The sequence below is a fragment of the Leptonotus elevatus genome, chromosome 2 (genome assembly GCF_054856555.1).
Source record: "Leptonotus elevatus isolate MCC_2025b chromosome 2, RoL_Lele_1.0, whole genome shotgun sequence".
Lineage (NCBI taxonomy): Eukaryota > Metazoa > Chordata > Actinopteri > Syngnathiformes > Syngnathidae > Leptonotus > Leptonotus elevatus.
In genome coordinates, this window is record NC_141240.1 from 22,581,911 (window position 1) to 22,608,261 (window position 26,351).

The 26,351-nt window shown below is 40.7% G+C and overlaps 1 protein-coding gene across 1 annotated transcript; it reads right to left on the minus strand.

Moving 5' to 3' along the window:
* Window positions 1-16,980: 16,980 nt before the first annotated feature.
* cbln4 (cerebellin 4 precursor) lies at window positions 16,981-25,879 on the minus strand. Its single transcript, XM_086068043.1, has 3 exons — window positions 25,275-25,879; window positions 23,122-23,238; window positions 16,981-18,407 (listed from the first exon to the last, which is right to left on the minus strand). Exons 1-3 carry the CDS (start codon window positions 25,533-25,535, stop codon window positions 18,210-18,212), a joined length of 576 nt encoding a protein of 191 aa, XP_085924169.1. The 5' UTR covers window positions 25,536-25,879; the 3' UTR covers window positions 16,981-18,209.
* Window positions 25,880-26,351: the final 472 nt, after the last annotated feature.

Sequence of the window (26,351 nt, forward strand, 5' to 3'; positions counted from 1 at the left end):
ATAGATGGCATTTACATTGGCCCCTTGGTAACCATGGCTATAGGGCAGCAAGACATCTGATTGGTTAACCAGACTGCAAGTGCCAAAGCACGCAGTCCTTTTCTTTCAGTCATGTCAGCGGGGTTGTAAAATTTGGTTTTACCAACCATCGAGAACTGGTGTTAGCCAAAACGTCTTTAAAAAAACTAACATAAATCAACCTGAAGATTCTGTAAGACAATTCCAGACACATACGAAACCACGTCAAACTTTGTTTGTTACTTGCAGAGACACAACAAAAAAGGTAAGCTCCATGTCTTTACATTTTTGAATATGTATTAGGGAAAGAAAATAACACATTTCCCGGTTTCATAATGAAATTTATCAAAAATTGTGGTCGTGAATATAGTATTTTTCTCTGACTCTGACCTTGTGGACTGTGACCTGACTTAAACTCGGACCATTGTGACTCTGACTTGACTTGGACTTAAACCTTGTGGACTCAGACTTAACTTGGACTCGGACCTTGTGGACTCAACTTAATTTGGACTCGGACCTTGTGGGCTCAGACTTAACTTGGACTCGGACCATTGTGACGCAGACTTAACTGGGACTCGGATCATTGCGACTCGGACTTGACTTGGACTCGATGAAGGTGGACTGGATTACAGCCCTGCTTGCAGGTCAATTGAGGAGTAACTAAACAAGTCTTCAGTAAAAAGCTGTAAAATCATTACTGAGTTCCTCCCAATTCATTGATTTCCATGTGCAACAACGCCAGGGAAGAAAGTCTAATGTTCTTCTCTACTGATTATTAGAAAATAAATGGCGCCAGTGTAATGGTCTTTCGATTGTCTTGGGGCCTCTCAAATATGTGAGAAAAGAGAAGTTCAGTCATTTGGAGGTGGGGGAGAACTTTGTGTTAAGCCTCTTTCCAGGGAGAAGTAGAATCCGTCTACCTCAGAGGAATTACTGCCAGCCGTCTTCTAAGACCTCACAACTCTTTGCTTAAAATACCAATGAAAAATGCAATAGTGTCAGGCCATTGAGAGGTTTAAAATTCTTTGGAGCTGAGAGAGTGCAGCATACAAAGAGGATAAAGAATGGAGTATAACGCTGTGCATTCAGGTCAGCGTATGCGGCGAAAATACTGAGATTAGAACTAATGGCAAACAAAAGAATAACAGGAGAGTTTCCATTCATGTGATTGTATGTGCGTGTGTGTGTCGGGGGGGGGGGGGGTGGGGGGTGGGGGGGTGTTGCAAGGGCAAATGTTGATGATGTTTAAATTGTATGAAAGTTGTTCACTAATAGTGGTTCACTTGCCTAACTTTGGTGCAGGTAGGGTCACTTCCCATTCGGTGATGATGTTGAAGGGAAGTCAATGTTCTTTTTTTATTCTATGGAACCTTTCTAGTCTAAAAACTGTATTCTGATTCATATTGCTTTTATGGAATATGAATTAAGCCACAAAATCCACCGTTTTTTTAAATCCTCCTCAGGCGGTAGCCATTTTGCTACTTGCACTAAATATGGCACCATCTGATGCCTTGTCTTGGGCCCAGCCAGCAGTAACTCGACATGAAATATCATAGAGCGAAGAGCAAATAAATGCACTGAGTCGGTCGGTGTGATGCGTTGGAGGCATGATGTCTGCTGGTGGGTCTCCACAGTGGGACATCTTTGATTTTTTACAGCCCCAGCTGCTTTTGTTTGTACTCACCTCTGGTTTTTGTTGTCTTTTATTCATTAGAAAACTACACAGGTAGCCTACTATACTGTTGCCGTGCTACCGACGGAATATTTATACTTTTTAAGTCCATGCCTTTGCTTTTGCAAGTGATACACATGATTTGACTTGCATCTGTGAAGGCGTTGCAAATATTTCAACACGTTGACACAAGAAGGACCAAATGGGCACGGGTCCACCAACGAGTGCTGATGAAAATCAACTTTTTGGGAATGAACAAGCATGTTGGCTGCTATTGCAAGCATCCTATGCTCTCCTTCCTTTTGGGAATGGAATGAGTTGGTTTTTTAATTATCCAACTATGATTTCCAAATGAGTTTTTTGTTGTCTGTGTGTGTGTGTGTGTGTCAAAACTAATAATAACTGGAGACAGTGGCGGGCCTAGGGACGGTCCAACATGCTGGTGAACAACCAGACTGTTCTCTCTTCAAAGCCTTCTGAGATTACGAACCTCAACTGTGCAGGATCAGATGCTAACACAAACTCTGGTGAGATAATGAAACGACAGTGGCGTCTTTATAATTATTGTTACAGGATGAGCAGAATTGATCATTCTACATCTTTTGAATGTCAGACCAAGTGAAGAGTAATCTTCAAGGAATTGACCTTGCTTCTATTTAACCTAAATTCTAAATGCAGTATATATTTAAAATGGCATAAAGCAGGTGGTGTCCTATGAGAGTGTAATGTGTCAGAGTAGACTGGCAGGGCTGATGCTGCATTAAGGGCAGCTTCGACAGTGCCCCACCATATCTAACTGATGGTGGTGTTTTTCTTTCTCTGCGATACTTCTAATGTTGAACAAAATGGATCCTATTTTTTGCAAATCCAGCGCATAGCACTGTCCGGCTTAGAATGAGACATTTGCACCATTGTGGGAAGGAACACAGCCGACTCCCAGCCAATCAAAGCGGCTCTCCTCATTGATCCATTTAAATTCAGTACAGATAGACGTGCACGGTCTACTGGTGGAAAGGATTTACAGGAGTCCATGCAGGAGATTGTCATTGTAGTACATTTACAGTAAAAGGAACTGCAAGAAGATCTTTTTCTTGCGGATGATGTAAAGTTGGCCGTTGTGGGTCGGCACTTGGAGACCATGGAACCAATACACGCCATCACTTGGAGGTCTGAAGACAAAACTTTAGAGCATTATTATCCTTTTTTTTTTAAATGGCTGTGAATAAAACACATTTTTTGAATCATTAAAACTAAGACATATCAACAAAATCATGCAAAAAAAGGTCCTCAGTCGGAAAAGGGTGGAGTGCCCTGGAGTCTGGGATGAGATCCTGCTCCAAGTGGAGAAGTTCAAGTATCTTGGGGTCTTGTTCACGAGTGAGGGTAGTTTAGAGCGGGAGATCGAGAGGCGGATCGGTGCTTCGTCTGCAGTGCTGCGGACTCTGTATCGGTCCGTTGTGGTGAAGACGATTCGAAAGGCGAAGCTCTCGAGTTTCCGGTCGATCTATTCTTCCTACCCTCACCTATGATCACGAGCTGTGGGTTGTGACCGAAAGAACAAGATCCCGGCCAAAATGAGTTTCCTCCATAGAGTCACTTAGAGATAGGGTGAGAAGCCCGGTCATCCGGGAGGGACTCGGTGTTGAGTGGAGCCAGTTGAGGTGGCTCGGGCATCTGGTTCGGATGCCTCCTGGATGCCTCCTGGAGAGGTGTTTTGGGCATGTCCCCCTGGCAGGAGGCCCCGGGGCCGACCCAGGACACGCTCCAGAGACTATGTCTCTCAGCTGGCCTGGGAACGCCTTGAGATCCTGCCGGAGGAGCTGATTGAAGTGGCTGGGGAGAGGGAAGTCTGGGCTTCCCCGCTAAAGCTGCCCCCGCGACCCGACCTTGGATAAGCGGTAGAAGATGGATGGATAATGGATATGTAAATTGGTCATCAAGAGAAATCTATTTTAGGAGTTGCTCGAGAACTACTTGATATTTTAATATAATAATATTTATTTAATATTTAGGATTCACTTTTTACCACAGCGACAATTACATTTGGTCTCAGAACAATGATTTACAAAACAAGTGCACGTTTCCGTATTTTATACATGGATTCTTTGAAATTGAATGGCCCATAATTTGGCATACGATTTGAGTTGAATCTGACAGAATGTGATAGTGACTCGCAGCACACAATAACAGCATCAGTGTCTTGTAATGAGGAACCCATGATCAAAAGAGTTTGACAGGAGACCAGAAGATGTCAAAAGTGAAACATCCGCTCATCATTGTTGGCACATTGTTATTCCTGCCGAGTCGGCTCAAAGTTTCCCTCTAATGTTGCCTGCTTGTATACCGTGACTCAGCAACTCCCCTCCCCTCATCCTCACATTCACGCTGAGAGACCAAAACCACCTTCAGTCATTTGACCCGTTTGGGGTTTGTTGTTGTTTTGATTCTTAGCAAGTGTTCCAGAATACAATCGTTCTATTTTACGAAAGCATGAGAAGATTGAAGACCTCCAGCGTGGCCAAATAATACATTGTTTGGAAATGTTGAATCAACATCCAATTGTGCCATAACCTGCCCCATGAACTTTCTCATCCAATCACAGGTCAGGACTCAACATATGCACATTCGCAGCCTAACCATTAATAGAAGTCTTAACACAAGACATAACTGCAGAGTCACTCCAGCATTTTTTCCACTTTCAAATTCATCCTACAGGCTGGATTTAACCACCAAACCATATGTTTGACACCAGTGGTGGAGACGGTGATCTGTTTTTTCATTTTTGTTGCGATCCTTTCTTTTGATTTCCTTCTGATGAAAAAGTTGTTTTTCTGCATTTTTTTCCGCCCATCACTTGCGTGCAGTGTTGTTGACTTTCTTTGAACGTCATTGCAAGATGTTAAATATTTTTCTCCTGTTCACTAAAATATTTGGCCGTGGAAGAGGTTTTGTTTTCATTTACAGCGGACCCCCATATTAGCCAAAATCCACGTATAATTGACGCCCAGTGAAATGCATCGAGGAAAGATAAATAAATAAATGAATAACCAAGCCTCTAATTTGCAGGAAATGTTAATGTTCAGTCAGCTGAATATCATTTTGTTCTAGTATTATTTCAAGGTCTTACAACTTCCCTGTGCCTGTCACAAGGTTAAAAACATTTCTTTGTGTGCTAATCGTGAGTCACGCGCTGCCTGTGACCTCACGCCGCCATCTAACGAGCGCAAGTTCAAGTGGCGTTCTGCAAGCCCGTCACGTGGAAGAGCTGCTGCTGGCGCAAGGCACTGTGCAAACACTTATTTCAAGATTTTTTTTTTCAAGTGAGGTCGTTCAACACTCGCGAGTGTTGGCTCATTCTTAATGCATGTTGTTGAAGGTCTTGTTCCGAACAAAAATGGGACTAAGGAATTTATTTTCACTTCATAGAAAGTTGCATCCAGTCCGTCCAATCCATGTGATACTATACCCGCAGACAAGCAAGTGCGGTGATGGCGTTTTTCAAATGAGTTGCATTTTTGGTAACAGTTTAGCCTTGCTGAAAGTCTGCTCTGTTTTAGTAGCCTGCGCAACACAACATACACAGAGATAGTGGAGAAGCAGACCGATGGCGAGACGGAGCTTTACAATTTGGAATGAACATTAAGGATGTGTGGTAGGCAGGATCAATTTGATTGTGATACTGTGTAGCTTTCATCTACTGTCTCTCGTTTCTAATATGTGATTGGTTGATGCTTTTTTGGATATTAAGCCCTTCTGGTAGTCGTTGTCGGGGAGCGAGAGTCATGTTCATTGGTTCTTGAAGTCTCTGAAGTCCATTTGCATTGGACCACCTTCCTCCCCTCGCTTATAACAACCATTCTTGACTGGAGACAAAAACTCATCCAATTCTTGGTGTGGCTGATCAGATGACTTCACTATTTCACATTTTGAGTCGATATGAGTCAAACTGATGTTGATGTTACATTCTAGAAAATTAGGAAGTCACAAATTTATCTCGGACGCGGAAAATTTCCAGTGTCCAACGTCACTGACAATTAATTGAAATGTTTATTACAAAATATACATTAAAGAAAACCATATGACCAGTAATTGCCGCCATCTTTAATTCACTTTGAAATACGATGCTTTTATTTTGACATGTCAAACCGGAAGTTGCGGGCTTACAACAGCGGCGAAGGTTTTACGCAGCAAGAGACAAGCGCATGAAGACGCATCCACCCCCCCACACCCCCCACGCCCCTCCCGCCCGCTATTCGTGGTCATTACTCTTTTGCAAAAGCTGAGCAAATGGACTAAGTTGGTTTAAGAAGCTGTTAAAGCATTCATGCCTGTGATGATTGCCTGTTGAAGAAGACTGGCATTGATTGAGAGCAGGCCAAAGTGGTCAGTAGTGTTTTGAATGATCTTTCGTTAGCTTAGATTTAAGCATTGCTATGTTTGTAGTAAATGCATTATGTTTGTCAAGTCAAGTTTATTTATACAGCCCTTAATCACACAAGAGTCTCAAAGGGCTTCACATGCCCGCATTTAACAAATATCAACGACATCCCCTAATCGAACCATAAGCGGGCAAGGAAAAACAAAAAAAAATCCCAACAGGCAAAAAATGAGAAAACCTTGAGAAGGGACCGTAAATGTGGTAATTCCCCTTTCAGGATGATCAGCCTGCAATGTTTGCCGAATGGGCAAACATTTACATCGTTTGTGATACTCAACATTATTAATTAGAATAGTACGAAAATCCATTAAAGAAATTGAAGCTCAGCAAGAAGACGTCGTCAGGGAAGTGGGACCTCATCCAAATCCGCCCCGGTTGGTCGGAGCAGCTATCTCCATGGCGTTTGTCTTTTTGTAGGTCTGAAATTTTAGTTCTACGGTGTTTTGCTGTTCAATAAACACCAGTAAAAGGCACTGGAGACGCGCATCCAATCAATGGACGGTATAGACCAATGTACCAAAATATACCAAAATAACTCAATTACATTTGTAAAAAAACAACAACATACTAATAGATTAAAAAATACCTGGCCTTGGACTTGCCTTGAGCCTCCAAATGGACTACTTATAGGCCTTTTGTAGTCAATGCCAATTAATTTTTTTTCTTTTTATAGGAATCAGACCCGCCTTATCCTTCACCACAGTTGAGGCAGTGGCAGTTGGCGGCCCCATGACGTCCATGCGAGCATCAACGTGACGTAATGCAACTCACTCACATATCATGCAAAAGTAAAATTGGGAGGGAGGAGGGTGAGGGGTACACTGAAAGCTGGCATGTCGCTCGTGGTTAGCATCATGATCAGCCGAGCAGATGATTGAACCTTTTTTCCCCAAAATATTCTTATCTTAATAGATGAGAATAATATTTTGTTCATTAAAAAACAGAGCAATATTATAGAAATTGCCCATTGTCAAGGGGCTAAATCTGGACTCATTCTAGCGTGTTTTGCTATTTTATTTTACTGTCAGCCCGTCTGCCTCACAGTCAGTAGTTCCGGGTTTGATTCTCTGTCATCATCTGTGAGGAGTTTGCATGCTTCCTATGTGTTTTCCTCCTCACACACTCAAAAACGTGACTCCAGATTGCACACAGGTATGAATGAGATTGAGAATGTTCTTTTTTGTTGTTGTCAATATATGCCCTGCCAGAGACTGACAACCAGTCCCGGGGGTAGCATCACTTGCAAGGTTAGGCTGTAGTTTGCATGGGAGGTTTTAGAAAATGAATGGATAGACATCTTATCATTAAGAACTCTTTTTTATTTTATTTTTTTAAACAACTTAAACTTACATAACTGACTATTAAGACCATGAGGAACAAGCACAAACCACCTTTGCGTTATGCTTACGTGATGTCTGCAAAACCTTTTTTTTTTCTACTTAAACGTTGCATAACATAATATGTCAAATCAACTTTTGAATTGTTTGTTTGATTTCTCGAGTGCCAGGCTGTCCACGAATGACGTGTGAAATAAAATGACCGAGTCAATTTTAGTGAGCCGCCAAAGTCAGAAAACGTCTTCCGAAGCATGCCGTTCAGATTACTGGGGTGAAGATTTGCGGCAAGATTGCACAAAGCACTTTGACGTCAGAGCCAAAAGCTAAACTGAGCTGCAATGTTGTTGGACCAATGGATTAGTTTTACGACACAGCGGTATCAGCATAAGTTTCTGATAATGGCACAAATGCATATCATATGCTGGCAGTTACTTAAATGTGAGATGTAAGCTACACGTGTCTGACATTGTTTTTGAAAAACAAAAATGAACAAAATGAAAACCTCCAAATGTGTTTCTATAAAGCGTTCAAGTTGTGTCGGGGCAACGCAAACTTGTTTTGTTCAGATTTTGAAAGCAATAAATAAATATGTTGAGGTCCCCAACAGGCCTCGCTGTGCCTAGTGACGGTTGCTAAGGAAGAGCTACTGGGTGGGTCAGGGGCGTCTTTTATGGCCCTCAAGCAGATATTTGTTTTGCTCCCTTTAGCGGCTGTGGTAGTGAAAGGACCGTTAATAAAAGTTTTCTCTTCCTTCTTGGGCGCTGAGCGGTTGACGGGAAGCAGGACAACACATCATCATCATCATCATCATCATGAGTGCGTTTGCTCATTAGACTGCATGCCGCTCTGACTAATGCTTAGTTAAAGTTTACTTATGGGGGTGCGGGGGTTATGTGACCCTGCGGACGCAATTAAGGGGAACGCCGGTGCACGTATCTAACTAACTCTTGAAAACATGCTCTAAATCACAATATGTTTGTTTATGAGTTATGTTGTCAGACGTTAATGGAATAAAACAAAAATGTTCCTCTTACTCAAGCATACGCTTTCAGTGTATCCTTACACGTTTCTTACCGTTTGGGCAGTTCGTCCACACGGCGGCGCCGTTTCGGAGCTTGAAACCGCAGAGGAGAAAGATTTCGTAGCCTCGTACGTTCCAATGTGGGCACCATATGCGGGATACTCCTCCAATGATGACGAAGTGGTCGCAGCTCGATGACAACGCATTGTCGTAGTTTGATGACGTATGCTCCAATTTTCGCATGACCGCGCGCAAACCGGCAGTCTGTCAACAACAACGCCGTAGTCATTTTGCGCAACCTCCTTAGCTTGCTTATGCTTCTACAGCAAAATATTTTTGCGTGATGTTGTACTTGAATCACCCGCCGTTGTCACTGTGTTTGTCTCACTGATCTGTATACACGACTGGATAGCCGATACACACCCGTGCAAGCCGTTTAAAGCGACAGGGCGGCCATCTTACTCCTCCCATTTCGCGAGCAGACTACTGTATAAACTACTTTGAAGACCCCCTTTTTCTTTTATCGCTTTTATCCTTAGACTCCCAATATTAGATCTATCGGAGGCATCTTTTGTTGAATTACAGTTATAATTCTTTAATTAAAAAAACCCCAATGTAAAACATCATTCATTCATTCACTGCCATTGGACGGCTATAGACGTAAAAAAATCATTTGAACTATTCATATTAGTTTACATTTTTTCCACTTTTGTTAAGAAGAGTATGAAAAACTAGGAAAAAAATTATTGTACATTTAGAACAGATATAAAATTTGTGATTAATCGGGAGTTAATTATTGAAGTAATGCAATTAATTACAATAAAAAAATAATAATCGCCTGATGCCCCTAATTTTTTATAATATTTTCTTAAAAAATATATATATTAAAAAAAATGTCTAGGTTTTCATACTCTTGTTAACAAAAGTGGGAAAAAATGTTAAACTAATAAAAATAATTAAAATGAATGAGTTAAGCATACAATTTATGCATCTTGTTTATGTTCAACAAATTTAAAACATCATAAATTATGCTGTTTTTACTAAGTACTGTCTCCAATTTCAATACTGTAAATGTATAAGATCATATGCCAAGAAACGTTTCTAGGGAGGATCAATATGGCGGCTTCAAAAGCCTTGGCTTATCGCCTATCCAGTCATATATTCAGATCAGTGGATTATCTTCTTCGCCGATTCTTCTTCTACGCTTTCCGTTAACTCCCTTTGGCTGCGCTACAGCGCCACTCCAGACTTGGCATATACATTACAGCCGTTAGCGTCTTCTTTTGGACACACGCATGTCTTGAAACGTTTTTTTTTTTTTTTTGGAGGAACGAAGCCGGCTTTGCTTCCGTGTGAACAGGGCCTGAGTTTCCTGCTTTCTTTCCGTCCTTGTCAGTTCATTGTCTATGTTCAGTCTCGTCACTTCTTTGCCATTCTCGGTCCTTGTGCGTTCCTTTGTTACTTGATATCTTGTTTAGAACTTTTGGATTTTCTGGTTTTGGTTTACTGAACAACCTTGATTGCTCTTCAGTTTTCGTTCAATACATTTTCTTTCAAGCGCCTGTGCCTGCACGCCCTGATTCCCTGCACTTGGGTCCTCAACCCCCAACACAACCTGACAGTATGACATTTTTACAGGTCTGACTAAATTGAACACCATTTTGATGGCGAAAAAAAAAAAAGATTTGAAAACAAGCTTGTCATGAATCATTCTTTATTCTTAGACTGCAAAGGGATTTAGAATAGAATAGAATAAGCCTTTTTTTTTTTTTTATTCCCGCAGTGGGAAAATTGGGGTTTTACAGCTCTCAAGTGGTCAGTAGCAACACACAGGAACAAAAATATCGAAGAATGAGAAATCCCCAAATATCTTACATACATAGCCTACTGTATTATTATGATTGTATATATTAAACAACTTCAGACAGCGAGAATGAGCAGTATGTGTGGCAGCCTTTCATGAATAATATGCAGGATGCACACTCTAAATGACATAGATACTACAGTATAGACATGTAGTGTATATAACATATAGTGTGTATAGTATATGTCTGCTTACCAACTAATTGCAGACAGTCTCGGATAATTAATAGAAAAAGAGAGAAAGCAATGATGATGATGTGTCGAATCGCTAAGATTACCGAATAAACAATACTGAGCTCTCTCAGAATAAATGAAGGGAAAAAAATAGAGTGACTTGATGTGTATTCTCCTCAGCCACTGAGAACACGTTACATTGTGACACGTTTTCAACATTTGTGTCAACGTTTGACGACAAGCGAAAACTCACAAGATGGTCAAGACAAGAGCTGATCACAGTTACTTTGTTTTAATGAGACAACTTTGGGGTCATAGCAGAAATGTTTGGAGCAGATGATTGACACTTGACAGGAAAGTTATATATTTAATGAACAGCATCTGCTGCACATAGGTCAAAGTCACATGGTTACATGTCATGACATAGATACGTGATTTTTTGTATTTCAGCATTCTCATAATGAATCTCAAAATGGGCTTTGTACATGCGTTCTGTGAAAAACGGAGACAAAATGTAATTACACAAAACATCAGCTTTCAAGGACTTGTGCAAGTTAAAGTGCTTCACATGGCATCGCCGACAATATCAACTCAAGCTAAGAAAGGATTCATAACATGATTAGGAATCCCGGTGGAGGCAAAGCACCACTTTGATTTACGTGTGCAAATTATTTTTTCCACACTTTTAATCTCTGAACTGAATGTTTGGATCTTGAATTGGATGCATTTTCTTTCCCAGCAACTGTTTGCCCTTCTGTTTGTATCTCTCAGGTGATGTTGTGTTGTCACTACGTCTTAATGCAATGAAGCGGGGGCATAATGGAGGTCGCAAGAATCTGTTTACATATGAAAAGGGCTGAAAAGAAAATCCAAATAGGATGCTTTGTAAATATACATTAGCAACACTGTATATATCGCCAGAGCAGGCTGGTAGAAAGTGCATGGAGGGCGGTTGATTAAGTTTCACCTTTTCAAATGTTGACATGCACATTTACATTTGACTTCAACTCTCTCTTGCCTTATCTACCCAATCAAATAATGCAAATCAATGTGTACAATGATCATTACATTAATTTATCAGTCAGCTGCAATGACCAGAAGAAGAAAAAAAAGCATATATTTTAAATACCACACAAGATTAGACATCCCAGGAATTCCTACTAGACTATTTATATATTTATGGGATATAAATTCCATATGCATATACACCCTGGCTGAACTTGCTAGTTAGCTAAAGAGGTACGTACATATCCCGATCAGCAAAGGCCCGATGTTATCCTGAATGATTATCCTGTGATGTGTGGATTGTTAAGAGTGATTATACCCTCCCAGATATTCGTAATGATTGCAAATCCTTATACGTGCATTGGTCATGTGTGGAATCACGTTGGGAGACTGGGGCAAGTTGAGCCACATCTTGTTGCTAAGAAACCGTAATGGAAATTGCGCATGTGACTACATGTTAAAAGGGAAGACTCCATTTTGAAGGAATCTGCACTCTAAAAACAGTTGGGTCAAAAATAACCTAATTATGGGCCAAAAATGGAAAAACAACTCATAGATATTGGTCAGGTCCTTTACTTGGGTCAAAAATTGGGGTCATTTTATATAAAGCAACCCAGGAAGTTGGGTCAAATTGACCCATAAAGTGGATCGGTCTATTTTTGATCCACAATGGGGTTACTTTTGACCCAACTGTTTTTAAGAGCGTAAGAGCCACATGGCAAATGTGGTTTAGTATGACCAAAAACACGTTTCATGACTCAATCATAAGGACATTTACTCAATCAATCAAGATGAATATAAACTAATTACATTTAAAAAACAAAATAAAAACTTTAGTGAAAAGTGTCAAGAATGACATTGTAGTGCGCTCAGTCAAATCCGTCTCCCACCTGCACGCTGGCTGCTCACGAGTCATTTGCTGAAGTTTCATATGAGCGACAAATGCAGTCGTTCCACTTCCACTTCCACTTCCAGCTGACACACTTGCGGCTGAGCTCATATGAAGTGAGTCACGTTCACTCAAACGTTTCAGTCTTTGAACAAAATGCTCGCAAAGAACACTAATTGGTGGCGGTATCAGTGCGTGTGGTCATTTTCGGTACACCACACCCAAAAAATGGTAGGACCAGTAAGCATACTGATTCCTTAATAATAGGTTAAGATAATGCCCACAAATTGATTGATTAGCTATTACAAATGCCAAGTAACTTGAAAGTGACTCTAAAAGTGGACTTTTCTTCCGATCTTTTTGAACACTTGCTCCAACAGGGGGAACAAAACAAAAGATTGAGTTGAAACGATGAAATCCAACCCCCAAAGAGTCTCTCTTATCTTGTCACTGTTAAATCCAAACCGTGGAGATAAGCTTGCGATGAAAGCTTTCCTTTTATAGATTGTGCCATTAGGAATGTTAACTCATTCACTGCCATTGACGGCTATTGACGTCAAAAATGTATTTTAACTATTTCTGTTAGTTTAACATTTTTTTCCACTTTTGTTAACAAGAGTATGAAAACCTAGAACAAATGTTTTATTGTACATTTAGAACAGATATAAAATGTATGATTAATCGTGAGTTAACTATTGAAGTTATGCGATAACAATAAAAGAAATGCACTTAAAAAAAAAATTTAAAAAATGACTTTACGAGTTAACTTGCGATTAATCAAAAATTTGATATCTATTCCAAATGTACAATAAAAAAAATTCTAGGTTTTCATACTCTTGTTAGCAAAAGTGTAAAAAAAATGTTAAACTAATAGAAATAGGTAAAATAAATATTTGACGTCTATAACCGTCAATGGCAGTGAATGAGTTAATTTATCCAGCTATTCGGCACATGTTAAAAACGGCTGATGAAATGCAATACAAGTGGTGAGTGTAAGTTACATCGGAAACATTGCGAGCACGACAACAAACCAGACACGTCGATCCACTGCTCGTTTAAAGATGTTCTCTTTGCAAATCGCAAGGCTTGTTGTTATCACCGCAATGTACTATCGCGTCCCCAAGCAGGGCCCCTTGTTGCTGCGGTATGGGTCGATTGGAGTACCCGGACAAAACTCATGCAAACGTGGGGAGACCATACAAATTCCGTTTCAGCAGTTTTCCTCTCTTGCAGTCAAAGACAGCAAAGACCTGATTGTTGGATTTTTCATCTCCGATCTGTTCGCAAAGCAGTCAGGCTGACCTGACAAATCGTAAATTGTAAAAGCTACAATTGCAATTCCTCATGCCATATATGGGCCCAACATGGAGTTCAGCTGAGCCGCAGACGCCATGATTTTGATTTAAAAGCGAACAATCGTCGATTGGGAATGAGCTCAACCTTGCACAGCTGTCCGACAACATACAGAATGACTCCAAAGTCATTCGGCACAATTGAAATGACAAAGAGAAATATTTGACCAGGTCAGGTAACAGCCCCGGCTTCTTCGATTTCTTCCTTTTTATTTTATTTGATAAGATGCGTCTCACAGGTAAGCCTTGGTACTTGATTTGACTTATTATTAGGGCTGGGTATTGATTCTAATTCCCTCAATTGATTTGATTTTGAATCACAAGAGTTCCGTTCGATTCGATTCCCCCCCGATTCAATTCCAGTCCTTTCAATTCAATGAGATATTGATCACTTACCTCGAGACGAGGAAGAAACCGACTGGAAGGTGTGGCCGGATACGAGATGCCATTTATCCTTAGATTTCCAATGCAACTGGACCAAACTGATCAACAAGAGAACAAATCAACGTTTTGATCAACAAAGACACTTTTTGTATCAATCAACAACTTGATAATCCACACAACTGGATATGTGACGATTTACCACTTTGATTATCTGAGTCCTGTTGCATTCTGGGAACAAGAATTAATAAGCTTCGGCTTCATCCCGTCAGCCCTTTTTCTTTTCGGGTATAATTGTATGAGAAAAAGTGAATGTTGTCCATTGTCTCTATGATTGTCCGAAAGGGGAAATGAACAAATAAAAACAAACAAACACATTTATGACAAATCAATTATTTTTTAAATGTCAAGGACATGACAAAAACTCCACAAATATTAAATTCCAAAGTAAAGTTTGCGGAGGCAGTTGATTATTGAAAGTAACACGTGTTACAATTGCTGAAGTGTTAGACAAACATTGACATCAACAAGGATGGGATGAAAATATGTTCATAATCTAATTCAATAATTGTACATATAAAATAAAAAGACTTGTCTTAAAGGTGCATTGTGCTGTTAAAAAGGAGTACAAAGAGCCCTGACCATTTTACTCTGACTGCACTTATCAGCTTTTATTTTGCCTTTATAGAGTGTGCGGACCCTGCACAATCCACAGTTTCTTCGGGGAGGGGAGGGGTGGAGTGGTGGAGGGTGATGTCATGCACCTCCCCGCGGAGTAGCGGACATGTGGCGTGCACTTAAGATGGTGCACGTGATCACACGCGCACCATGAACAAGCCTGACACAGATGCTGCAGTTAACTCTTTGACTGCCAGACGTTTTCAGAAAAGGGATGCCGTCAGTGCCAGCCGATTTAAGCATTTTGACTGATCTTTCAAGGTCCACAGAAAATATTCTGTTTGGACTATGGAACCACACATACTACCAAATGAAAGATTGCACTTTCATCTTTCATCAGAAAAAAAAAGTTTGTTTCTACCTTATTCCGTTCTTTAGTAATCAACAATAGAAAATGGTTAGTTTGATCCAAATGCGCTTGTTTTGGACCAAAATACAGAGAAATCAAGCTTTTAGTGAAACAATATTATTTCATGCATTCTAATGAATTTTACACTTCTTTTTGTCCATGAATGATGCCACAAACACCTAAATAGTGCTTTACTTCTATAAAACACTACCACCAAGAATGAAAAAGTGTTTTTTGATAGCAAAATACGTTTATTTACATTCAACAGTGTAACAATTTGACAACAATTTGGCAAACTATTTACAAATGTGTGCAACTGTGGTGCTATTTACAAATATGTGGATGTTTCAACGACAGTTTTTCTTTTTGTAACACTCTCCTGCGTGCAAGGAGACGCAACAGCATTTGCACAGCAGATTAGTTTCAATGCGATTGCCTCTTCGCGTGCAGAAGCTTCACTTTCTTGCAGGCCGTTTTTTCCGGGGAATAGCAAGTATATACTGCAGTGTGTGTTGCCATCAAGTCTAATATCAGGATAATGTTACGGTTACATTACGGTGGTGTTACGTCTGGCTTCCTCATGTCCTTCAGTTGCTATACCGGGTTGTAAGAGATGTTCTGATCCATCTTATCCACTCCATTCATGGTGGCATCGTAGTCCAGAACCAGTGTCTTCTCCGTGATCAGACTGTACCCACTCCTCCGATGAATATGCATTGGACTCGGGGTACTCTTCATTGTCCGACCGAAAGTCCGCATGTGCAGCTCCGGCGTTAGCAGCGCTAGCCGGTGTTGCTTTATGACGTGAGAATAAAGGCCGCGACTAACTGTGGCGTCAACCTCGGGATACACCATCATCATCATCATCATCAATGTGCATTGGTCGATGCTTTTCGACAACTCTCCATCGCCCGATCGAATGTCCGCTTGTGTAGAAGTACCCGGTCGGTTGTTGTGCGCGTTTTCCGGCGTTAGCAGCGCTAGCCGGTGAGGCTTACTACGTGATCATAACGGTCGCGTCAAGGCTTCCAACTTTGGCGTCAAGCTCGGAGTCATCATCATCGTCGACATCAATGCGCTTTTTAGTATTGATCGATGCTTTCCGTCTTTGAAAAAAATGCTCAAGCGTGAGCTGCTTGCAACCGGTCGCCATTGTTGTATCATCACACTATCACACATCAACACTCTAGCTCAGCCTCACGTCTTCTACTGACGCCCACGGTGGGCGGCCCACCCAACCTTGTGCAAAGAGAGTCATCGCTGCCATCTAGGGGCCAAAACGAGTCATTATACTAACTAGATCTGCTTGATACTTTCAGCACAGCTGCCCAAAGCTTTCCTCCACCCGTTTCCCCAAAAAAAACAAAAAACATAGTGAACGTCTTTTAACATCCTCGGCGCCCTTCCGTAGGTTTTTACTAAACGTTTTTTTTTATATATATATCAAAGAGTTAAGCTTTGGGCCAGGAAAAAAAAGTGACAAACTGTACAAAGATCCTTTAAAGTGCAATAAGTCAGGTCTTTCGTAAACGTAAGAAAAGCCTTTTAAATTCATGAGAACATTAAATTTCAAGAAAAAAGTCAGATAATTTTTTAAAATTGAAGTTCTATTAAGAATTTATGAGAAAAAGATTCATAAAACCATGAATCGATTTCAGGCTTGAAAAGGAACATTTATTTAATATCAATTATTCGATTTTTTTAAAAACCCAGTCCTATTTATTTATTTTTTAGTAAAGTAAAAGTATTTTTAAAACTCAACACAATTACCACAAATGTAAATCTTTATTGTCATGACTGTATTTTACAGATATACTTTTCATTTTTGGCAACATTTTAAGCAGATTGACAGGAATGTGCATCGTGAACATGAGCTTCCTTTTTATTTTTTTTGTCATAACGTTGTATGCCAAGCAGGTACTTATGACTTGTTAACACCCATTTTTGCTCTTTGTGGCTAGCAAACGATATGATCGCATAAAGTTCACAATGTCATCAAATCTTGAGATCAATAGCTTTGATTCAAATAAGCATCATTGAAAAGCTAACGTGGCCACATTATTTCAACATGTGCATTCGTTGACCTTAATTGGGCAAAATGTTTTCATTGCCCATGATTAGCCTTATGTTCATTTTTCTAAGGAAAGAGTTCATCCTCGGCATTCCGACAAATAAAATGAACAAGGACGTGCACTATGTAACATACAATGGAACCTCGGAAGTTAAACGCAGATTTGTTTGGGATGGGAAAGTGAGTTGTAGAAATAGTCTATTGCATGGTCAAACCGTCACCCATCGCAAAAATTTTACAGGCAACGTTTTAAGGAACTAACATTCTCAACTGTCATGCAAAAAAGAAACAACAACAAAACAATTGTTCTTAAGTTTCACGATAAAGGCTTTATAGACCCACCACGTGTTTGTCATATATTTTCACATTCTTGTCATACAAGTACAAAACAAAGGTTTAACTATTCAAAACAAATAATGCTGTCTTAACTGTGATTAGCTAGCAGCAGTGTGTAATGTACGACGTGGCGGCCATTCGGCTTTCGAGGTTGCACTGTATGTGATGGAATGAACATTTCTTGTCAACCGAGACGGCATCTGTTTAGACATGCGGTGTCAGATGACGGGGCGGGGCGGGGCCCTACGGACATTCATTAATATATCATACATACAGCATATATCAAAAATGAAATAAATCAAAATGGTTGGCTTTGTTGTCATCAAGTGGACGTACGCGTTTTTAATCAGACAGCGAGGTTAGCTACATTAAAAGCAAATGAGTTTTGGCGACAAGACAAAAACCTCAGTCAGCAAAAAAGGCAGACACACCTGAGCAACAGTTGTCATGACAACAAAGTGCTTGCAGGATGCGGAAGGCTTCTCTCTGGGGGCCGCTTGATTGACAGGATCGGCATCTTCACTTTTGTGACGCTGCTTTGGCAGTCATGTTTGGAGTTACACGGCGACGACACATCACGAAAAGAGAAGTCGGTCGGTTTGCAAACGGGTTGTTTTCTTTTTATTCACAGCGGAAAGACGAGAAAGCCAGAAAATGTGGAGTACTGCCAGCCGCCGACCAGGTTGCCCTTCTCCAGCTTCAGGTAGACTTTGTCCTCCTTTTCCAGATAAAGCAGAACTCCGTTGGTGGCGGCCTCGCGGGTTACGTCCTTGTCCCCCGCGAAGGCTGAGATGACGGGCCTCCCGTTCAGCATGAGGTTCACCTGTCAAGTCACAAAAGTCAACAACTGCTAATGTTTCACATGCCAGGTGAATATGAGGTGAAATGTCTTCCTTCCTGTTCAAAACGGTGACACGCTCGCTGACATTGAGTGCCCACTAAACTCCATGACGCTTTATTTCATCCGTCAGCATTCCATCCAGTTCTATTCAAATCGAATCTGATCTAAATGTCTCATTTCATAAATGACGTGTTAACAATGATATGTTTCGATCATGACACACTTATATTTTGTGGCGTGTTCTTATGAAAATATAAATTGGCAAATGCCGCTTTCTCTGCCCGGGACCCAATCAAGGCTTTTTTCATCATAATACAATAGAAACAGATTAGAAAGTTAGTTTTAGGGACACGTAAGAGCTTTTGGATGACTATATTTAAATAGGAAAGTGAAGAGGATCACAAATCCAAACGATCCAAAATATGAAAAAGAAACGAGGAGTAACATACATTACATAGCAGGCTACTTCCTGGTTTACAGTGGGATGATGCAACATTCCTAATGGACATTTCACATTCGTTCTGGATTGAACAGGACATTCATGCTGTAGTGACTCCAATCGCCCAACAGTGAAAATCAACCAATCTGTACTTTCATCTGCATCAATAGAGATCCGGACGTTGACGTCATGCATCCCAAAATGTGTGTTAGCGCCGCCATTTTGGCAGTATAGAAAACGCGTCCGCCACTTTGAGTAAACGTCAAACGCCAAACTTTAACAATGATAGACATCTATTGTGGACCTGCTGTCACAAGAAGAAGAGGCAAAAAATAATCATTTTTGAGCATGCTCCAGGCTACCAAAAGAGGAACCAATGCGTAGCCAATGGCTCACAGCAGTCATAAAAAGGGTAAACACATCCTCCTCATTGCTTGTGCAGAGTCAACTCATTAATAGTTAGTCGTGTAGATGTAGCTTAAATGCATAAATAAAGGCAAAAGATGTGTTTGGGCACTTTGTACATGGTGGCTGAATCAGCAGATGCTAACCTGCCTGAAGCTAGCCTCTTACCACACGCAACATGTGGGGGAAATAATCCGTCTCATTCGTTTTTGCTGCTACGGTTTAATAGATATTACAGTTGAATTTAATAACTGACCAACACCATAAACAAGACTTCTTACGGCATAAATGACGGCGGCATCGGCTGAATTAGTAGATGCTAAGTGGCTAACATGCCTAAATAACACTGACTTGCGTGAAACTGCTAACTTGACTACACATAAAGGGGAAATAAATCAGCATTGTATCACATTTGCAAGCACTCGCCAGTGTAACAGAGGGACAATTCCACATAGCAGCGTCACCGAGCTGGAAAAAAAGCACTCCTGAGTCCTGACACTTCATCAACAATGGTAATATCATCCAACTTGAGCATGTATATCATGTGCTTTTTATCAAAGTGAGTGTGAATTCTCTTGGAGGGAATGTTGACGCGAGTACACCCATGCAAGTAATAGGCTTAGAAAACTGCCACAGGGCAGGGCGTGTTTAGGGAATAGTCACGTGACATCCGGGTCTCCATACCAGCATTTCATTTTATTTATTTATTTTTTTGTCATGGAAAACCAATTTGTGTCAGAGTACTTTTAGGTTACATTTACACTGAAGGTCCAACCGACCAATTTTGATTGAATGTCTATATGTGATATTTTTCACAATTTCATGTACATTTCAAGTGTGATATTTTTCACAATTTCATGTACATTTCAAGTGTCACACATCTGATACGGATATGGAAAAGAAGCACGCACACAAGACAATTAAATCGTTTTTTGGCCCATTTCACCAAAAACACACACACCACCCGCTAACTGCACTAAGAACTGTCTTATGTAACATGTACCCCCACACATAACTACTTCAAGTGAGTATCCATAGTGAGTCTGTTGCATTATCACGTATGAAGACAGCCTTTCATCACCAAACCACCAAATGAATAAGTAGGAATGGGTATCATTAAAATTTGAACTAGTCAAGTCAAAAATGTTCTTCACAATATGTCCTATGCGCCCCCCACTAGTCTTTTCACAGTATTCTGATTAATACTGCATTTGTGGAATATTAGGTTGGTTTTTTTTGCTGAAAAATTCACCTGTTTTTATTCTAAATTGTATTTAGTCTCAGGTGGCGGCCATTTTGCATCTTGATGGTCATTTTGCCACTTGATGTTGACTGAAAATGACATCATGGTGACAAAGGGCTCACAAAAACAGGTAGGTTGTCACGATACTAAAATTTCAAACTCCATCATTTAAAAATGCATAGAAAAATATTTTTATTAACATAACCACAACTAAATAATCAACTAAATAAAATTATTAATAATAGAAAATAAGACAATCACTTTTTCAAATGCAAATAAATTATAAATAACACAAATGAAAGAATACGTCATACTAAAATAGCCACAACGATATTTATAAGGAAAAAATTGAGGTGGTTAACTATACAAGTAATCAGAACTATATTTTGAGGTAGTAAACTACACAAAAAATAAACAATCAATAAATATGAATATCAAATGTTGCAGTTGTACTCAGCTACCTTTTTAAAAGGCTAAAATTGCAAATGGCAAATATCATTAGGCATACAAGGATTTAGAAAGTGCACTTTATTCTATGAATGTATGTCTAAGCTTGTCGTATCACTGGTCTGAATTTTCTTTGCTGTTGGAAGATTTTTTTGCAATATCGACAACAAGCATGTCAATGAGCTCCTCTGTGTGTCTTGCCCTTATTGAGTTGCAAATGAGCACACACGCTCTCAGGCACAACTTGAAGCAGCAATACACAGATATAGATTGACTGAGCATAAAGCTAACCGTGAGCCCACCGCTAATGGCTAATAACAAAACAACCTTCACTGAGCATAAAGCTAACCACGGTAGCCGGCTAATGGCTAATAACAAAACAACAAGGCATCTTGCTTTTTCTTGTCCACCAAGACGGGCTGGTTTGGCCCTCGTGCCGCCGCACTGGCCATACTTAGCATCTGCAAAACGTAGCTGAGCAAGCGCTCTCGTGCCACCGGAGGAGGCTGTCTGTGTCTGCAGAGTAGGCTGCGCTGCGGGAACGATACTTTTCAAAATATCGATACCTAGTGAGAATCACATGACGACAAAGCTTCAATGCCCGAGTAGGTAGGGATTGGACAGCGCAGAAGGCGCCACTGTTACGCCAATATGATAACCACACGTCAAGATAACAGTATAACGCTGTCAGTTTATACGACACAAACACGAGTTTTTATAGAATACTACATATGGTGATATGATCGCACAACACTACACTGGCGAAAGAAATGGTCACAGGTGCCTCTCGTGCATGCAGACCCGTCATCAGAGCCCTGGCTTAAGGGGGTCACATGAAATGCATGGAGGGACCCCAATTATTCTTAATATCCTCAGACTTTGTTTTTTTACGCGGCATAGTTGTTTGTGTCATCTCAAACAATAAAATTCTAATTGTTTGACAATTTGGAGAGTTGATCAATCTACAGTTATTACAGTAGTCCGCGCTCCATTGACTGTAATGTTATGAGTAATCAAGCAGCCCTGTCCCAAGATGGCCGCCCTGTAACAAGATTACTTCTCAATGGCTCACAGCGCGCCGAGCCATCTCGTGTTCTTATAGACACCTATGTTTACGTACATATTTGACAGACAAAATCCAAAATTTGCAGCTTCACTTTGAAAAATCTCACCAACATTGACGTATTTGTCGAATGTAAGCATGCACGCCTAACATTATTTTCAGTAAAGACGTGATTGGCTGTTACAGATAAGACTGGCCATCAATCAGACGAAATCACAACATGGTTTCTTCAACATCAAAACTAATCTAATTAAAACAAGTATTTGTTTTTATTTAATTACATTTTTTGGTTTGTTTTTTTGCTGTGATGCTCGCTCACTCACAAAATGAGAATTGGTGGTAGGCTTGCAAAGTGCGGCCTCTCGGAGTCACCGTAGCTGTCGATATATAGCGACATCTAGTGGTGAACTTTTACACACTCACTTAAAGGGTGGAGCTAATCGATACTCCAGTTTTTAATCATTAATCCCCGGGAGTTAGTCTGTATCCTTCTCTATTAATTAGTATAGCCGCGGTGTGGTGCATGAAATCACCAAACACAAACGCCAAGCCCTACGATTGCCACCCTCCAACCCCCGCCACCTTGCTATCAGACGTTAATGATGCAAACTCTCTTAGCTGAAGCTAACGTGCGCTCACAATGGAGTACTACCGCTTGGCCTCAGGAATACGCAGATACTAAAGATTGAAGATTGGGTGGCACTCCAGAGACTGTCTATTTATATGCTGTTCTAACATTAAAAATGTCCCCTTTGAAGGTTGCATACCATTTTGCTGGCCTGGGCTGAAAATTGGATTTAATTGACGGTAACCTCCGTTGGCAATTATTTTTCTTATTTAATGATAGAAATGCATCACATGTATCATATTAATATTTCATTTCAGACTATTTGGATGAGTTGAAGCTCATATCCTTTCAGATCTGCCCTTTGACATGGCACGGGCATTGCATGGTTTTTTTCTCTCTCTCTCTCTCTCTTCACACAGCTCACGCACAAAAGAACTGTGCCACTTGACTGCAAACAATCTGAATTGTTTCACTTGAACCGTGCACCCTGCCGTGTCAAACCAGCCTAAAAGTGTTCTTAAAAAGACGTACCTGTATGGTCTGGCTCTGGTACACTTTAATGACGTGGAAGTTAAAACTGTAGACTCCTTTTCTTGGGGACAAAAACACAGACTCAAATGTGAAGAAGTTTCCAATATTTACGAGAACCTACAAGAGAAGAGAGACAGCAGGAGCTCACAATCAATCTTTCTTTTTTTTTTTTATGAATAGTTAGTTCAAAGGTAGTTGCCATGATAAATCCATTTGGTGACAAATGTATTTTTTCCATCATGAAATTCATTTATTGTAGCCTCTCTATGTATCAACAAAGTAGGAAGTTAGCATGTCTGCCTGACATGATGGATTTAAATCGGGCTCGGCCTCTCCTGCGTGGAGTTGAGATCTCTCTGTGCTTGCGTGGGTTTTCTCAAGGTACCCGAGTTTCCTCCCACATCCCAAAAGATGCACATGAGGTTCAGTGAAGACTCTAAATTAACCATGGGTGTGAATGTGACTGGTTATTATACGTGCTCATCGTGCGATTGTCACATCTGGAATGTACCCCATCTATTGCCAAAATGCTCAGTTATTGCATCAATTATGTTTACTTGTGAAAGTAACTGCCCAGCCACAAGTCAGCAAACCAGCTTGTTTAAATATGCAGAACTTCACATATTCATTTTGTGGATGAATATGCCTCTAAAGTCACACACAAAATTGGGGTTCTAGTGTGCGTGATCTAACGCAAGACCTCAGTTCAGTTCACATTGAAGGATGAATTAACTCCACGTGCCTTATCCTTGACTTGTGATCATTACACTAGAACAGGGCAGGGTCAGCAACCTTTACTAAAAAAAAAAGAAAAGAAAAAAAGAGCCATTTTAGGCCAAATAAAACACAAAAAAATGTCTCTGGAGCTGCAAAGCATTTGAAGATTGTGATGAAGGAAACGGAATGTTAGTGTCTAATTTACTGAGGGCCCAAGAGCTAATTAGAGCTGCAACACAATTTTTCATAAATTTTTCGACTTTTCTGCCTTTCTGTCATTTTTGGCAATTTTATAGACAAAGTATGGACTCTCTTCTTCTTTTTTTTGGGGGGGGGGGGGGGGGGGTGTTTATGGCTATTTTTGGGACATTTTTTTCTGCCTTTTTTTTGCGATCAATTTAATTTGCTGACATTTTTGGCAATATTGTGGACATTTTATGGTAATTTGGGGGATTTCCTCTTTTGTTTTTGGCCATTTTATGGCTACTTTTTGAGTGTTTTATTGTCTGCCTTTTTATGCAATTCCAAAGACCTTGTATTGTAATTTTCTGCTTTTCCTTTTTTTTTGGACCTTTTGTGGTCACTTTTTGTAAATTTTTAGGTCATCTAATTTCATCTCTTTTTCTAACGACTATGACTTTTGGGGGGAATATTTAATAATAATAATTTTTAAAATCGAAATAATTCATTTGTAAAATATTTTATATAAAAAATAAAATTGACATTATTTTCTACTAATTTCTCAAGTGATCCACAGGGAGCTGAGAGGGACTAAAGAGCCACATGTGGCTCCGGGGCCGCAGGTTGCACACCCCTGCACTAGAAGAAGGGGCTCTCAACAAGTAGTTTTAAGAGAAGATAGACGGGAAAAATCCTACACAAACTCACGTTCAAAAGAAGTTACAATATGTGCCGTCACATATCATTTAAGTTGAGCTTTATTTGTTTTCACCAGCATTTACTGTTTATATTAGAAACTTATTTTTTACGTTTGTATGACAATTAAGAATAAACATTGTCATTAAGGGTCCGACTATTTCAATTTCCACAAGGAAGTTTACTAGTTTCTCGGAACAACATTTTTAAAAACAAGCTTGTTAATTGATCACTGGTTTTTCTGACCATTGACCAGTTCAGATGGATACTACGCCTCCAGCACACCCACAGCCTTAACAAAGACAGGCACTATGGATGGATGGATGGATGGCTGGATGGGTGGACTTCAACGTCCATCCATATTTATCATTGTTCATAACATAAGCAAACATAAAATTCAGTATTGTTTGGTGAAGTACCTTGAGGGTTGATCTGCAGGTGGTGAGTGCAGGATGGACCCCCCCTCCCCCTCCCCCACACAATACATGACATACGCATGCACAAGCACACACAGACATGGCAACTGTTGTGGTGACAGGTAACACACGGAGGTTCACGACCTGGTCAAAGTAGATGATCCTGGTCTTGTTGCTCATCTCGGAGGGTTCGTGGTTGTTGCTGCGCACCGCCGAGAAAGCCACTTTGGAGTTGGCGGCGCGCACGGAGATGCCGAGCGGCGCGTTGGACGCCCGCCAGTCGGCGGCCGGGTTGGAGTCGCACACCACCAGGCACTTGCCCTCCAGCACGATGGGCTCCGTGTCGTTCTGGGCTCGCAGCGTCGCAGCCAGAAGCCACAGCACGCTCCAGCCCAACACGCGCATGTCCGCGAGTTTCCCCGCCAGTTGTCCACTAGCGCGTCCGCACGTCCGCCCGAGACGCCCTCATCGCGCACGCCATCCCCGTCGAGTCCAAATTCCAAGCGCGAGGGAAGTCTGGGCGTATCGTGAAAAGAAAAGAAGGAAATAAATCAAGTTCGCGCGTACGCGTGCGTCAATCGGACCTCTTGGATTGCCGAATGCAGAGCAGCGGCAGGTGATGCGCCTCCAGCTGCCACCGGCACTGTCCGCTCCTCGCACTGAGGTGAAGAGATTGGATCAGCGATGCTGCGCGTGATTGCGCGCCCAAATGCAGCCGCTTTCTGTGCGCACGCGCACCAGACGTTAATTGGCATTTGTCAGGTGCGTCTTGCACTTTTAACACGCCTCATCTGCACGCTTGGACGAGAACAAATGTGGCGTGAGCGGTGGTCTTGTCAATTGGTTCCACGGATTTTGTTTAACACAACACAATCCAACAGAATTTGCGAGGGACCCGTTGACAAAAATGTTAATTAAAATATGATGTATTATCTATCCAGCCCTCGTGAACCTCCTTTACCTTTCTTTAAAAAATATACTCAATACATCTAAAACACCTCGATTGTTTCAGAAACCGGAATTTTGACCTTAACCCGAATATTGACTGTATGTAAACGTAGTCATTGTATATTACTGTATATATTAAAAGCGTTGATTTCATCAAATTTATTTACAAAATTTGTAGGTCCATTTGTATTTTTACCTGTGTCCAGAGTAGACTGTATGGACACCCTGGCATGTAGAGTACACAATAAATAAAATGTTTGTTTTTTATTAAAC